Source organism: Rattus rattus, chromosome 10, assembly GCF_011064425.1.
Source record: "Rattus rattus isolate New Zealand chromosome 10, Rrattus_CSIRO_v1, whole genome shotgun sequence".
NCBI classification, from domain to species: Eukaryota; Metazoa; Chordata; class Mammalia; order Rodentia; family Muridae; genus Rattus; species Rattus rattus.
The window spans coordinates 63,550,129-63,567,214 of NC_046163.1; the positions used below are offsets into that span (position 1 = coordinate 63,550,129).

A 17,086-nucleotide genomic window follows, 5' to 3' on the forward strand; every position below is an offset into this window, starting at 1 on the left:
CTTCTATACTGAAACAAAATAAATGGAAACAAGCAAACAAAAAAGATGTAAAGATTAGTGTTCACATTTTGTAAATGACTGGTGAAATACAGTGAAGTGTTGCTGTAACTTCCCTTCCAACTGCATTCTTAGTTGTTTTAGGAGATTACTTGGACAAGATTGCTGTCATTGTATGTAAGGCTTCCCAGAGCTACTACAGCTCACCAGTGTTACCTGTAAGGAGTGTGATGACTGTCCTTGCCTGTAATCCCAGCATTCCTGAGGCTCAGACAGGAAGGTTGCTAGACCCAGGTTAGCCTTGGCTTCATGGTGAGATGTCTCAAAGCAAAACAAAAACCACTTAATCAGAATACTCACTGTGCTCAGGAATCCTCCGTTTCTGCCTCGTCAACACTGAGTTACAAGTGTCCATCCCCACACCCAGCATTTTTTGTGTGGGTTATGATGATCCCACTTGGGGTCTTGTGCTTTCAAGGCAAAGAGTTTACTGAGTGAGCCAGTTACCCAGCCCTCAAGTAGTAAAACTGTTCCAAGTGGAACATTGCTTGTGTTGTTTAGTTGTCTTCGTGTCCTGCATCGAAAGGCACATTTGCTTCTGTATTATTTTCATAGCATGAAGAACTAATGCTAGGAGATCCCTGCCTTAAGGATTTGAAGAAAGGAGACATCATACAATTGCAGAGGCGTGGATTCTTCATATGCGACCAGCCATACGAACCTGTCAGGTACGTGTTTGTGACCTTTGTGTGTTTGTTTTATGCTCTTGAGGATTGACCCTGCAGCCTCTTAAGCAGGCAGTCTACCTCAGCTGCCTGTTTGGTAAATAAATATAACATCTAAACAAAATGTTTGAAATTCTTACAGTGAATAATTCAAAAGTTGAGCCTGACTAAAATACTATGTCTGATAAATTCTTGCTGTTTGATTTGGTGTTCTATATTTTAATATTTCACATGAGTAATTTAATAAATAGTGCATACTGAATGCTAATAAGTCATTCATTTCTAAAGTGAAACAACTTTCATTTCCCTGTGGGATGTAACTCGTAAGACCAAGTGCTGGGGCAGTGAGGTGTTGAAAACAGAGCCCTCCAGTCCCCCTAAATAACCTGTGGTACAGGTCAGTGAGACCTGATGTGGCTTTGTGCTGATGGGAAAGTACTCTCAGATAAGATTAGTCTCCTTAGACCAGGTGTCTTTTAGATTAGTACAGGAGAGACCAAAACTGAATCAATCATACCCACTCTTAGTTAAGTGGCATTACCCCAAAATGCACTGGGCTTTGAAAAGCATTAGCTGGTGTCATTGAATTTATCCAGTAAACAGCTTTAATTGCTGTTTAGATAATTGTGTTCAAATAAACTATTGGCTGTTGTCTTTTTAGCCCATATAGTTGCAAAGAAGCCCCCTGCATCTTGATATATATACCCGATGGGCACACCAAGGAGATGCCAACATCTGGATCAAAGGAAAAGACTAAAGTGGAAATCTCAAAAAAGGAGGTAAATACTGATTTTAACAGAGAGTTCGGAACCCCAGGGCTTAGACTGGATCTCTTTAGACTTGGTTGTCCTTGATTTTGAGATTCTGAGATTGGAGAAGACATTAAGTGCTGTTTTTTTGTTTTGCTGTTTGTTTCATCCATTCCTGTAAAATTTTAAAACATTTTAGAGAACACAATTATTTAAAAAGTAATTTTATTATACCAAAAACTAAGACAGCCTAGACTGACAGACCATTTGGGGGACTCCCCCACTTCCTGCAGTAGATCCTCTCTCCCACCCTTTCTTCTTTTATTCTATTTTATATGTTTTAACAGAATTCTTGTTTGTATCCCAACTACCTTGTATAGAAGAGCTCTCTCCTGCCATTGAAGTTCTGAGAAAAGGAAGGGAAGTCCCGTAGTGTGGCAGTGGGAAGTCCCTTTGCCTTTACGTGGTGGATGTGAATGTTTGTTTTCATCTTAGAGGTCATGCTTCATAGCCTCTGGAATGACATAGGCCCCCTGCCCGCTGTCTGCTTTAAGAGGCTCGTAGATGGAAATGCACGTCTTGTTCTCTTCATACAGAGTGTAGATTTGGCGATGGTGACAGATGGGAGGGGTTGGGGGAGGTGGATTTTTCTTATAGGCCAGAGGCTCTCAGATATCCTTGATCATGGCTCCTTAATGTCTCAGAAGACTTTTAGTGTCACCCTCAGCCAAATGAGTTCCCAATAAAATACTTCTGTCTAACTATTTAGCAGCTATTTGAAAAAATTATACATATAAATTGAAGATTTTAAGTGTCATTCTGAAAATGTTTTGTCTTTAAATATTATTATTTATTCTTAAAAATGATATACTGAGAGAAAAATAGTTCTTCTATTTTCTTGAACCTTGAACTGAGACTGCACACGATGCTTGCATCCTGATTGCGCTTGCTGTGCTCACTTCCTGGCTTTGGTGATTTTTGACAAGTATTTGCTCTTCAGGCCCAGCAGCTGTGCACAGCAGAGCAGTGTCTTGAGCTGGGTCACCAGACAGTATAACTAACTGCTGGGAGCCAGTAGCACAGTGTCTGACAAACGACAGGCGTGCTGTCTTGTTTTCCTTGGGTATTAGAATGTCTCAGAGTGCTGCCGTGAACTTGCTGACACCTTTGATCTCCTAACACAGGCGGGATCCATTGAAGGCAGTGGGGTGATGAGACAAGGTTATATTGGTGGTGTGATCAGGCTTGATCCAACTAGAGCTAGGGAAGGACAATAGGAGGTAGATTCAGGATGTGTAATTAGGATGAAACAGTAACTACTAGATTTGTTTTGGTAAGACAGAAACATAGTTCATTAGAAGAGGGAAGCTTGGTAGGTACACGTTATACACTTGGAGCTCATTTGAACAGACTAAAATCTCCAAGTTCCTCCAGAAGGAAAGAGAAAGGAGAGGAACTGTTTCAGTGGCGTCCCTGTGTTCTTGTGTAATTAATCACACACCAGTGACTCCACACTGGCTTCCTCCATTCCCACCCTCTTTCTCTTTCTCCATACTTGGAATTAAATTGAGGTCTCACAGTACCAGGTAAGTGGTCTACCTCTGAGCTGTGTACCCTCAGCCCAGGGTCTCTGAGATGTTTACAAACGATTTGTTTATATAGCTCATATATTTTTAAAATTTTAACTTTTATATGGTTGTTTCACCACACGTAAGTCCGTATCACTTTTCTGCCTGGTGCCCACAAGCCAGGATAGTATCAGATTCCCTGGAGCTCACAGATGGCTGTCCGCAGCCATGTGGGTCCTAGATGGGACCCAAGTCCTCTGGAGGAGCAGTCGGTGTTTTAACCTCTCAGCCGCATAATTATGCAATATCAGTTATCAAACTAACAATTAAAAATATTTGGGGTTTTTTTTGTTTTGTTTTGTTTTGTTTTTGGAGACAGGATCTGGACGTGTTGTCCAGGTTGGCTAAACTAGACATCCTCTATCCCTTTTTCCTAATGCTATGTTTGTGAGAGTATGTGATCATGCTTGACTTGATAAAGTGAGAACTTTTTTTTTAAATTGCTAATTCACAATCCAGTTAAAATCTAGCTGATGTTAATATGAATAATTTTTTTGGGTTGGGGGAGTTGGACACGGACAATGGCAGAATCTCATGATATATTCCAGGCTGGTCTTGAACTAGTTAGCAATGTTGCCTTTGTGTTGAGCCTGGAAGATCTCACAGAGCCAAGTCTGCTGTACACATTGAAACGACAGTTAAAAGCTTGCCCAGATTCAAAGGAACAGAGACCTACTTCTAGGTGGAAGGAATTTTAAAGAATATATATATATATATATATATATTTTTTAAAATTCCTTGTTTAAATATATATATTCATATATATATATATATATATATATATATATATATATATGAATATGGTTAGAAACCGCAAGCCCTGAAACAAATTCAAGTACAGTTGAAGTGAGAGATTTCTACGGTCTTAATGGTTTCCTTTTGATGTTTAGATCCTTGGAAATACATGCCTCCAAGAGAAACTGTTATCATCAAAATTTAAATCTGATCTAGGGCTTTTTGATGCATGGTGTGTGTGGTGGGGGGAGGTCTCAAAGTTCTTTGCTGAGAAATAAATTGAGAATTTCTCAGTTTTTAAAGAATGTTAATGGTAATGCTGAAGGCCTGCTGAATGACTTTTTACAGATTCATTTATATTTTTTCATAAACCTAGATGGGTTAAATATACTTAACCTTGCTAGTAGCATACATGATTATTTTTATGTTGCATCTTTGTTATGTATTGTAATGGTGACTTATTCTTGACCTGAGTGGATGTATTGTACTTAGTCTCCTAAAGATACAGATGCAGGTTCCTGTGGGATCCTTGTTCTCCCCCAGGTTTCCGATGCTGAGCCTGCGCAGTGACTGCTTTCCTCTCCCTTTGTCTGCTGCCACCATTGCTCTGAGATGAGGTTTTTAGGTGTGAGCTCATTCATCTGAGCTTTGGAAGGAATTGAAGTGAAAGGTTTTTATGAAATAACGATGAAATAGTTTTATAAAGGCTTGCGAAGATGTTTAATATAAATTCTTACTTTCCTTTTGGCTTTCTGCCTCTGTAGACCGGCTCTGCTCCTAAGGAGAGACCCGCAGCTGCTGTGAGTGCTCCCTGTGCTGCAGCTGAGGACTCCGCTGTCCTCTACAGCAGAGTGGCGGTTCAGGGCGATGTGGTTCGCGAACTGAAAGCGAAGAAAGCACCAAAGGAGGATATCGACGCAGCTGTGAAACACCTTTTGACTTTGAAAGCTGAGTATAAAGAGAAAACTGGGCAGGAGTATAGACCTGGGATCCCCCCTGCTGCAGCAGTGCACAGTGTTTCTACAAAGTCCCCATCCAACACCGGGGAATACACATCTTTATACAGTAAAGTTGCTGCCCAAGGGGAGCTGGTCCGGAAGCTGAAAGCTGAAAAGGCTCCTAAGGTCAGTGTGCTGGGGTCAGAGTGCAGCATAAGCAAGCCTTTGAGATCTGACTGTGTGAGCATTGTCACTTCTCCCACAAAACAGGCTCTAGGCTCCCTGTTTAAATATTTTGAGCTAGAAATCATCATTTATTACTGCCTGCTGTGTGCCAAGACTGAAACTACTCAGTGGTTTTCATTCGGCTTTTGCAGAAGATCTAAATTTGGCTTCCAGTACCTATGTCAAGCCTTTCACAGTTCTTCCCCTATCCAGCTCCAAGAAGATCCAGTGTCCCTGGTCTCAGTGCACACCTGCCCTTGTGCATATACCCATCCACAGATACATACATACATACATACATACATACATACATACATACATACATACATTCAGTTAAGAGAAAAATCTTTTTAAAATGGAAAAACATTTAAATGTTTAAAAAAAAACCTCACAGTTCATAGAGGTGAAGGACATTGTGATGTGAGTGTAATCCGTATGATACATTTGAGTGGTTATGAGATGTATTTATAACCCAGAGTAATGAGGAAGGAGAAGGCAATTCTTAAAGGGTATGTAAAATACTCCTTGTAGGCTGGAGTATAGCTCAAAAAAATATTATTTAAAACAAGGTCTCTGTATGTATCCTGGCTGTCCTAGAACTTATTATGTAGATAGGCTGGCCTTGAACTCACAGATTTATCTGCCTTTGCTTCCAGAGTGATGGGACTAAGGGTATAAGCCATAATACCTAGAGGTATCATCAGTTTAGAGACTGTTTCATAGGCATGAAGCTTGACGTGATCCCTGGCATCTCACACATGCATTTCTGAGGTAATAGAAGCCTTTTACAGACCACAGAGGTCACTAAAGGGCCACTAGAGGTCACTAAAGGGTCACTGTGAACCTAGGATTCGTGGCCCCATGTGCATTAGAAGTTTTAGAAGTTTTGCTATAACACAAGGACCACGGCCCCTCTTCTTTATGCTCCAGGAAATTCAGAGTATGCAGAGGTACATCCTGCCTTTTGTATTAAGGCTGTATCTCATCTCTGACCAAATAACCTAGCAGGTAATACACGGGAGAAAGGCTATTCTCACAACTCAGGTGCGCACTTCATCATAGATCAGGACGGAGGCAAGAGTGTCTCACAGGTCTGGTGATGAAATTTCTTCACATTCTTCATAGACTAGGAGGTAAAGAAAGGAGATACAGGCACTGATCTGGTGAATATTCTGTCCCCTCTTCATTTATTCTGGGCCCCCAGCCTGGGCTGGTGACACCCATCTCCGCACACATTTCCTTCAGGTAACCCTCTCTGCAGCACCCTGCAGACACATCCAGAGCTATGTCTGCCAGGTTCTGAGTGCAGTTAGGTCGGCAATGAAGAGGAACCCTCACAGCCTTTCAGTTGTGTCCAAGTAGTTGTTCAGGCGGTGCTGCTGCCGGCCCAGGAACGGAAGAGAGCCACTGTGTTTGGCTCTGGGTTTTGTTTTGTTGTTGTTTACATGGCAAGTATTCCGATTTCCTCTGGTCAGAAGTTTTGTGAGACCCTCAGCCATCTAAGCCAATCATAGAACAGAATCATGTGACTCACCATCCTTTGAATGGCCCTGAAGATATAGCATAGGTTTTTAAACTGGCATTGAACTTGCCTGGGAGACCTTATCAGCCTGGATGTGTAGTTCTTGGCACACATCCAGGGGAGTCACGGTTTGGGGAACAGAATGGAAAAGGGTTAGGGGTAGGTAGGATGTGAGGTCCAGGGGATGGAAGAACAAGGGCCTATGGGGACTCAGTGTTTCAGAGGCAGGTACAGGTCCATGAACTCTGCCATTCTGCGTGCCCAGGCAATGCCTGGGCCTTCCAGATCCAGCACAGGCACAGATTGCTAATTTTATTTTTTTTTAAAAAAATTAAATTCATTCATTTTGTAATTTGTGGATTTTTTTTAGAAAGACAATAACCATAAAATGGCAAAGGCATTATGAAGCACTAGACTTTAGCTTCTACAGCCCCAGTTTAGCAAACTATGAAATGTTAATTAGATGCTGCTAGCCATAGTCAGTGATCTGTGTGGTCTCTGTCCACTCAGTGCTGTGGAGTTGGGAAGTTGACTCACAGAGCCTGACCCCTGCCCAAGAGCAGAGGGTTTTGCAAACTAATTGAACTCTGCTCTGCTGTGTTATCTGCTGTAATATCTTTAGATATTTCTTACAGGGTCTAGTAATTCAAATAAACACAGATTTCTGATTAGAAGATAGTATTTTTAAAAATCCTGTGGTCTTTTAGTTTGCTGATCACAATCTCTTCTAAACATAGGCCACAGGCCTTACCATTCCCACTCCTCCTCCTAACCACCGAGCCCAAACCTCTGCTCTGGGAGTTTGTTATCGCTTGCTTATGTGTGCTAAAGAGAAGGTCTTAGCTGGTTTGAAAGTTCTCTTAGTATTTAAAAAGCTAAGGGAACTAGATTTCTCATGATGGTCCCACCTGTCTCCCTGTGGAGATGCTTCCACCTGGTGGCTGCTGCAGAAATAGCAGGTCACACATTCACTCCTAGGTGAGCAGAGGTGGGTACTTCTGGTTCTTCCATGGCCTTCCAGTCTTGAATTATAATTTTAAGATCACTTTTGAATAGGCCAGATTTAGCCTGAAACATTCAGAGAAATTTCGTGTGGGTTGTTTATGTCATCATTAGTCCACATCAATGACTATCTAAATTTTTATGTGTATAGTTGTATTTCATAAGCTCAAAACAGTCTTTGTCCATTAGGAACTTACCATCTATTAGCTCTGGAAGTAAGTACACCATACAGTTTCACTTAGCAAGCTCTTTTTAATCTAGAGAAAATTAAAAGGTAACTTTTCACATTCTTTAGTGTACATTACATACTGCCAGAGATACCCAAGTAGTACATAATCTGTGTGTTCGTGTGTGGGGTTCATTAGTCCACATCAATGACTATCTAAATTTTTATGTGTATAGTTGTATTTCATAAGCTCAAAACAGTCTTTGTCCATTAGGAACTTACCATCTATTAGCTCTGGAAGTAAGTATACCATACAGTTTCACTTAGCAAGCTCTTTTTAATCTAGAGAAAATTAAAAGGTAACTTTTCACATTCTTTAGTGTACATTACATACTGCCAGAGATACCCAAGTAGTACATAATCTGTGTGTTCGTGTGTGGGGTTCATGTGTGTGAAGGTGTGCTTGCCAGAGGCTGACTTGAAGAAGCCTCCTGTGTCTGTGTCTACCTCACTTTTTGAGACAGGGACTTCTCAAAGCTGGAGCTTACTGTGGCTGGAATGTCTGCCACACTCACATCAGTGTTCATTCTCTTAGGTGCTGTGCACTCTGTAGTCAGGTCTTACTGTGTAACTTTGGATAAGGTGTGTAATATCTAAGGTTTTCTGCTCTCGTAAAATGTAGGTGAGGATTATTTTGAGAATTAATAAGACAGTCCTTGTAAGACACTTGCATGGTACCTAGCATAGACTAAATGTGCCTTGAAGCGATGAGTCCTTCTGTTGGTAGTTGGAGTTTTCCTCAAGAACCTTTACAGCCACTTTCTAAGTCAGGGAGATGTGCACAGCTCATATTTTGGAACTATGTATTTATACCTTGGTAGAGTGTCTCATTCAGTAATGTAATAGATTGTTTACCTTAACTTTCTATAATATTTTAATTATCGTCAAATTTTCCCTTAAGAAACTAAACCATTTGACTTCAATCTCAAGTGAATGTTTAAGCTTTATTTTAATATTATTATTAAAGAGTATTAGAGAAAGTGCGAGTGCGTGTGTGTGTGTGTGTGTGTGTGTGTGTGTGTGTGAGAGAGAGAGGAGGAGAGAGGGAGAGAGGGGGGGAGGGAGGGGGGATGTGATCAGACACAGCTGTGGGAGTCGGTTCTCTCTTTGGTCAACTTGGTCATTGGAACTTTCAAAAAGTATTTTGTAGACATATTTACTAGGGTGTCCCTTTTTTTTCTTCACATTTTCATTCTTTTAGCTGACAGTATACCCTTCCTTCCTTTTCCCTGCCTTTCCTTCCATTTCCTTCTTCCCTTCTCCAACCATGGATTCCCCTTCTCGTTCTTTCCTTCTTTATTTAACTGTGACATTTTTCTTAAGAATGGAATTCTATTGGGAAATAATTGTAATTCTGAAGTAGTGCAGCATGGGTCAGGTTGGGAGTGCGTGCAGCCTTCCCTAATCGTCCCTGTTCATCCCTGCCCCAACACCTTTTTCCTGAGTCATCGTTACGCTGTATAGCTCAAGGCTAGCCTTGGACTCAGGATCGCTCTGCCTCAGTTTCCATAGAGTGGAATTATGACTGTCACCACCAGCACTCCTAGATTCTTTTTTTGCATTTACTCCCACTTTGTTGTTCCTGAGATCACAGAGTGCAAAGTTGGTAGGCAGAGAAACAAAGTAGCCTAAGTTTTGTGTTGCCATCTCCTGGATGCAGGGTCCTTGCGGCTACTGCAGTGCTGCTCCTGCATGCTAGGGCTGTGAGCTAAGTGAACTCCCTCGCCCCCATTGCATTCACTCTGTTGTACTATGCATCGCTGTGGTGTCAGTGAAAACTGAGAGGCCTGACACTGAACAGGAGGCACTATTTCCTCACTGTTTGGCTGAGGTCTTAAGGTTCTCGACATCAGCTGTTGATTTGTAGTGATAGCTTGAGGTCAGATATCCAACTTGAGTCCTTTCCCTGTGCTGCTGTCTATCTTCTGTGACAGTGTCAAGTGTCTCCTTGATAAAGATGTCATTCCTTCTGTTATGTTGAATTATCAAATATTGAAATATACAGGTCTGCGTGTAATTTAAGACTTTGGCATACTTTTTCATTTTTAATTTTTGAAAGTGGTCTGTTGAGACTGATTTCAGACCTGCATCAGGTAACAAAGCCAAGGAGTGCACAGAGCTCTTGTATAAAGTACCATGGCACTTCCATATTGTCTGCTCGTGTCCTTCATGTATGTATGTGCTGAGTCCTCTGGATCACCTGCAGTACCCGATATGCTGTACGTAGTTGTCCTGTTTAGAAGTAACAAGGAGACGGATGTCTGCACGTGTTCAGAGGAGAGCAGCGTTCCGCCACGTGCACCCAGTATGCTCACTGCACCTTTGCAAGGCTTTTCCAAAGAAATTATTAGTCCAGCTCGCTTTCTTTCCCTACCTACCCACTTTTTTTGGGTGAGGGTGTGTATTATGATGCAGTTGTTTTCAAATATTTTTGATCCTTGAGTACTTGGATCTCTGGACATAGATGGTTAAGTCTATTTTGATAATGATTAGATTCTTTGAAATGACATTGAAAAACTGAGACATTTCTCTTCCCCTTTATTTTCAGGCTAAAATAAATGAAGCTGTAGAATGCTTACTGTCCCTGAAAGCTGAGTATAAAGAAAAACTGGGAAGGAGTATGTACCTGGCCAACTCCCAGCATCTCAGAACTCACATTCAAGTCCTGTCAGCAATGCCGAGCTTGTTGGATCAGAGACACCGGAAGCCAAACTGCTGTTTGACAGAGTGGCTTGTCAAGGAGAAGTAGTTCGGAAACTTAAAGCTGAAAAGGCCTCTAAGGTCAGTGTGGGGTTTTCTTTGTGTGGTCCTTCTAGTGACTGCTGTTAAGACATTGAGTACACTGCATAGATCATTTGTTTTCTGGTACTCTAGACTTGCTTTGTCTCTTTTATAATCTCTCATTTATTTTCTTAGTGTATTTAACCCATTGTGTCTACAAACTGTTGCCATTAATTAATTGTTCATTAGCCTCGTATGCCTGGGTGTGGCATTTGTTAACATACACCCGGACAGTAACTTACATGGCCTGATACCCTTCTTTGTCCCCTTTGTTACACTGAAGGATCAAGTGGATTCAGCCGTACAAGAACTTCTTCAGCTGAAGGCACAGTACAAGTCACTGACAGGAATTGAGTATAAGCCTGTGTCTGCTACTGGGGCAGAAGACAAAGATAAGAAGAAGAAAGAAAAAGAAAATAAGTCTGAAAAGCAGAATAAGCCTCAGAAACAAAATGATGGCCAAGGGAAAGACTCTAATAAAAGCCAAGGCAGCGGGCTGTCGTCAGGTGGAGCAGGAGAAGGGCAAGGGCCCAAGAAACAGACCAGGTGCTAAAACATATCTCCGAATAAGTTCAGTTCTGAAGAGATTTTGTTTTTAAAATTTGCAAATGTTGGCTTATTATCATCCAAACAGAATGCGCATACCCCAGTGTCAGCAGATAACTCCTGAGTAGCACGTCGGCTGCTCTCTGTAGACTTTAGAAGTCATTGTACTTGTCCATCTGTCCTTCCCCCCACCAGGGAAATGAATTGGTCACCACTGTTACAGGTTGAGTATCTGTCTTACTGTTCTGTTGCTGCGAAGAGATAGATACCATGACCAGAGCAGCTAACAGAAGAAAGAGTTAGTTGGGGGCTTGTGGTTTCAGAGCATTAAAACTTCATGGCCACCTTGGCAGGGAGCATGGCGGCAGGCAGGCAGGCAGACACTGGAGCAGCGGAGCGGGAGCTGAGAGCTTACTTCCTGATCTCCAAGCAGAATGAGAAACAGACTGTGCCTACCATGGGCTTCTGAAATCTCAGAGCCCAACCCCAGTGACACACTTCTTCCAATAAGGTCACACCTCCTAGTCCTTCCTAAACAGTTTACCAACTGAGAACCAAACTTTCATGTTTGAGTCTGTGCGACGCTCAGCCTTTGAAGCCTAGACAGACGTGCAGAGTGTGGAAGTCTGAAGTCTGAAGCAGTTATGTTCCCAGCTACACTGGGTGGTGGACACTAAACCTGTGCGATGTGCATTGAGAGAATAGCTGTCAGTACATGTAAATGTTCCTCTCAGCAGCAGCTAAAGACACAGTTTTGGGGGTTTTTCTTTTAAGTGGACGTTTTTCATAAGAAATTTCTTCTCGACGATTTTGAAGTTGGTAGTTTAAATATGAAACAGCTGGTTTAAAAACCAGACTGAAATGTATGTCCTTTTTCAGTTTGTCTGTTTGAACAGTGTGACAAGGCTTCCTGACATGGCTTCTGAGGTGGTTTGGATTTTAGATCCTTTTAGCTGTCCATCTAATTTAGCTATCTCCTGTGTCCATGTGCCCCCTCCTCAGAGAACACAGAAGCTACTCCTGGCTTTATGTATTGACTCAGCTCGGTGATAGTTGGCAAGAGGCTAGAGCTGTTCTCTTCCCTTACCCTCTGACTGCCTATGTAAACTCCCAGGTTTGACGTAGAGAAAAGAGAGTGAAACTGAATACACTGAGAACCTCAGGCCATACAGCCTCACTTGCCAACTGGGAAGAGATGCTTGGATAGAACACAGTGGACACTGGAACCAAGCTTCCCTGTGTAGCTCAGGCCTTCCTCGAACTCTGTCCTTCTGCCTCAGCATTGCTTATAGACGTGCACACACCCATGCCCAACTAAGGTTACGGCTGTGAGGAGAGAAGTCCTATCTGGAATAGGAAGTGAGTGCTGGGTAGGAAATCTAGGCCCAAGAAAGGCTCTCCTTTCACTTCTGCTAAGCGTTCTACTACCCAGTCCAGTTCCGGCCGGTGCTGGAGGAGTCGGGCTTTTCTCGTGTTTGCTTGCTTGCTGGTTTGCTGGTTTGTTTGATTTAAATGTCACTTAGTTTTACAAACACCTCTGCATCTTCTGTGTATATCGTATAAACTATAAGTCCATGTCCACTCATATGTGAATATTCATTATGTGTGTTTAATGGGTGGCTGCTGTTTTTATTACTTTTTATATTTAATTTCAGTGAGACACTAATCTTTTTAGCTTTTAATATCACCTGTGTTGAGATTGGCAAAAGCTTTTCTCATAGTGAGTGTACGTGAATAGACTTTGTCTTTACCAAATATATTTTAATTGAAAAAGAACTTTATTTAAAAATAAGTAAAAGTCTTCTTTAAAAATCATAGTTCTAAACAGGTTTGACCTTGGCAGTTTTTATGGACAACATCTGACCAACTTCTGAAGAGCTGTTTTAATGTTCGTGCATGACCATGGTCTCAGTACTTCTGAGACAGAGGTGGGATGACTGCTATAAGTTTGAGCTGGTCTGATGTGCACATCAAATTATAGCCACATAGGGGCTAAATAAATAGTAAAATTCTTCCTGTGTTAAAAAACAAAGATTAAATTGTTTCTAGGTTAAAAACATTATTATGTAAATGAATATAAAGAGATCCAAATATAAAAGCGACTGAAAATTAAGGACCCCCACACCCCATTTTGAGCTTACAGTCTTATTTTCAGCTTATCCCGCTATGGTTTGAATGTATCCCCAATGTCCAGATGCTAGGAACTTGGTTCGCCAGTTCCTAGAGATAATAGTATCTAATGGTTGAGCCTTTCAATGAGGAATTGAGTAAACTCAAGTTGAAAGAATGGAATCTTGTGATGGTGTTAATGGTTTTAAAACAGCCATCACTAGCAGCTTCCTAGCGTCCTGCTGTGTCCTCTTATGCCCAACCCAAGATATGCCTCTCTAGGGTCCTCCACACCCCAGGACTGATGGCAGCACCCAGACCAAACACGTTCTGTTCTTTAGATTACTTGGTCTCGGTATTTTCTTATGAAAATAGAAAACAGACTAAAACATGGCCTAAAAGCAGTTGCCAAATGAAAGATTCATGTTTCCTTTTGCATGTCTGCAGATTGGGTCTTGAAGCAAAAAAAGAAGAAAATCTTGCCGAATGGTATTCCCAAGTGAGTATGCCTTCATTTGGCTTTTATGCTAGCATTTCTCAGTTCTCAGGTTTGGCTTTGTGTTCACATTCTAAAGTCTAGGGAGAAAGGTAGCCATAAGCAATGTGATCCATCCCCCTTGTGTGTGCTCAAGAATATGTATTTCTATGTGTGTGTGCACACGTGCATAAGTCCATGTGCAGGCCAGAAGACAACCTTGGGTATTACCTTCAGAAAAGCCATTTAGCTCCTTAGAGATAGATCTCTCTGGCCTGGGTTCACCAATCAGGTTAGGACATCTGGCCACTGCACCCCAGAGACCTTTTGTCTCTGCTCTTCTTCCTTCCCCAGCATTGAAGGCACAAGTCACCTCTCACACTACCACACCTGACACTTTAGGGGTCTCGGGATCAGGCTTCATGTGCGCAAGGCAGACATTTTACCTATTCTCATGCATCTCCCATGATGCCCATGTGTCAGGTGTGGTGGCACACCCACGTAACCCCAACACTTGGAAGATGATGGCAAGAGAATTTGAGTTCCAGGTTAGCTGGCTTACATAGTGAAACTGTCCTAAAATAAAAAATAAAAATAAAAGAAGGCTGAAGGTATAACTCAGTGACAAGTCTCCTGTTATGTATTGTCTGTCCATGTAGGAAAGGGTAGTTTCCACTCCATATTAAGGAGGTGTTTCCAAGCTGAGTATAATGGTATAGCCTGTAAGAGATTCTCCTAGTCTAAGAGTGAGCAAGTTCCAGGACAACCAGGGCTACCCAGAGAAATAAACAAATAAATGAGGGTGTTTGCCATTACTAGGGAAATTTGATGGGAACCACATGTTCTTGCCTTTGCGCTAGAGTGCTGGTTCAGTATATGAGCCTTTTCTCTTTAAAAGGTCATCACGAAGTCAGAGATGATCGAATACTACGATGTGAGTGGCTGCTATATTCTCCGACCCTGGTCGTACTCCATCTGGGAATCCATTAAGGACTTCTTTGACGCGGAGATCAAGAAGCTCGGCGTTGAGAACTGCTACTTCCCCATATTCGTGTCCCAGGCCGCACTAGAGAAGGAGAAGAGCCACATTGCTGACTTTGCTCCTGAGGTGAACTGGGAAAGAAAGATGCGCTTTTTTATTTTTTGCAGTTCTCTCTTAGAAACTCAAAACTATATTTTCAGTAGAGTTTAACAACGAGCTAAGAAATGTGGGGCTGTTCCTGTTTTTAAATAGCATTCCATTTCTTCTACTGTTATAGCAAGTTTGGTTGTTATTCTTGTGCTCCAACTAGATGATTTGCCGTCTCCTTATAGTAACAGCAGTGAGAATTTGAACTTTCTTCAGTTGATACTGAGAAAACCTAAAAGTTATTGTGTACTTATGCTCTTCAGAACACCATTAAAACTGTGTCACCAGTGGTTTTTAACTTCCTAGGTTGCTTGGGTGACAAGATCTGGGAAAACAGAGCTGGCAGAGCCGATTGCCATCCGTCCTACTAGTGAAACAGGTGAGAGCCAGCCTGCAGCTCGGGAGAGCTCGGGGGAGCTCGGGGGAACTCGGGGGAGAGCTCGGGGGAGAGCTCACCGAGCTGTGAGACAGAGCTGAGTCTCAGTGCTCCTGATGCTTAGATTCCTTTCTGGCAAAGCAGGACTTACTGAAGCATGGTGAAGACAGACGTCTCCTTCGAGACGTGTTACATGTTAAGCCATTACAGGGTTCTTTATCAGTCGGATGTAAGTCTGTCTTCTTTCAAAGGAGAACACCTACATTTTAGGGTTTTTATTTCTTTTTATACATTAAGCCATGAATTCATCGGGTTGGGCTCCTGCTTAGAGTATATGTGGCCAAAGGGACAGTGCTGTGTTTCCTAAAGAGAACATACAGCGGTTCCTCTCTTTCCTTTCAAGTTTGCCATTTTGGGAAGTTACGGGAAGATGGCCGTCATGGCTAAAAGGGGTTTTTCTATTTTAAACATCATCTGGCAGGGTCTGAGGCTTTGGATTTGGTGGTGTGATCAGCTGTCTGGTTAGTATGCCTCTTAGCTCATACTTCTGCTGTTTTTGTATTTGCATCTTTGAAATTATTTTGATTCCAGTTTTTTTTCTTATACCAAATTAGTAGTTTTGTTTAGCTGACTATACATTGTAGACAAGTCATAGTTCATGGAGTTTGCTTCATTGGATGGATATTAAAATTTTGATTCTGATACATAGCTGAATTCAAGTAATAACATTAACATCTTTAAATTTGATAATGATATTTGTGAGCCAAAGGAGAGAATTAAACAGTATGAAGAATGAAAACAGTCTTACACAGAACACAGCGTTACTAGTATTCACCCAAATAGATCATGAAGGTAATCAACACTTTACATACAGATAGGTGAAGCACGTAGAGTGTGATTGATCGTGGTCTCAGTAGATCTGTGTATCTTCAAGGTTATGTGACTTATGAGGTAAGTAATGCTATTCAGTGAGCCATCACAGACAACGAATCAGGCACACTTTAATTCATAAAATCACGTCGTGAATTGAACTCTGGTCAGTCTTCAGGAAGAAATCAAGTCATAAATGTATTTTCTTGACTTTCAGTAATGTATCCTGCATATGCAAAATGGGTGCAGTCCCACAGAGACCTGCCCATCAGGCTCAACCAGTGGTGCAACGTGGTGGTAGGTGCACATGCTTTGTTTGTCACTGCTTCGCTGGTTTTCTGGCTTTGTAGAGCACACTTTCTTTCCTTTGAACGTGGAAGAGGTTTTTGAAGTATTTTAGATCACAATGATTATTTTTGATTATTCATCATGTAAAGTTGCTAATAAAACCCCTGTTTTCCCCGTGCTGACTGGGTTTGTCCTCTCATCTTACAGCGCTGGGAGTTCAAACACCCACAGCCTTTCCTCCGCACTCGGGAGTTCCTATGGCAGGAGGGGCACAGCGCCTTTGCCACCTTTGAGGAGGCAGCTGACGAGGTAGGAATGGGCTCCTGTGCTGGGCTCCTGTCTTCAGGCCCTGCTTTGTTATTGTGTGGCTTATGCTATGTAAAACCTGTTTGAAAATAGAAAGTTAATTCAAGAGTAAACAAATTTAAAAAGATGTTTATTGGGCCTGGCATGGTGCACTCCTTTAATTCCAGCACTTAGGAGGTGCAGGCAGGAGGATCTCTGTGAGTTCGAGGTCAGCCTGGTCTCCTAAATCAAGTCTGGAACAATCAGGGCTTGTTACACTTGAGAAACCCTCACTCAAAAAAAAACAAAAACAAAACAAAACAAAACAAAAAACCCCAAAATAGACAAAAAAAATACCAGCAAAAAACTGCTTATTGAAATTTTACTAGTAAATTTACCATTTTAAAAATTTGATAAACAGACTTTAGTTTGTAGCAAAATTATAGTCATGTGGTTAAAATGGATTGTTTTCTAAGGTTT

General features: G+C 41.7%; 1 protein-coding gene across 1 annotated transcript in view; it reads left to right on the top strand.

The window, feature by feature from the left end:
• The window catches only part of Eprs1 (glutamyl-prolyl-tRNA synthetase 1), a 68,163-nt gene that overhangs the window by 36,042 nt on the left and 15,035 nt on the right, over nt 1-17,086 (top strand). The window contains 11 exon segments of the mRNA XM_032915598.1: nt 613-725; nt 1,384-1,501; nt 4,599-4,958; nt 10,296-10,347; nt 10,350-10,528; nt 10,812-11,074; nt 13,631-13,682; nt 14,557-14,766; nt 15,094-15,166; nt 16,251-16,330; nt 16,529-16,630. Coding sequence (XP_032771489.1) covers nt 613-725; nt 1,384-1,501; nt 4,599-4,958; nt 10,296-10,347; nt 10,350-10,528; nt 10,812-11,074; nt 13,631-13,682; nt 14,557-14,766; nt 15,094-15,166; nt 16,251-16,330; nt 16,529-16,630 — 1,602 coding nt within the window.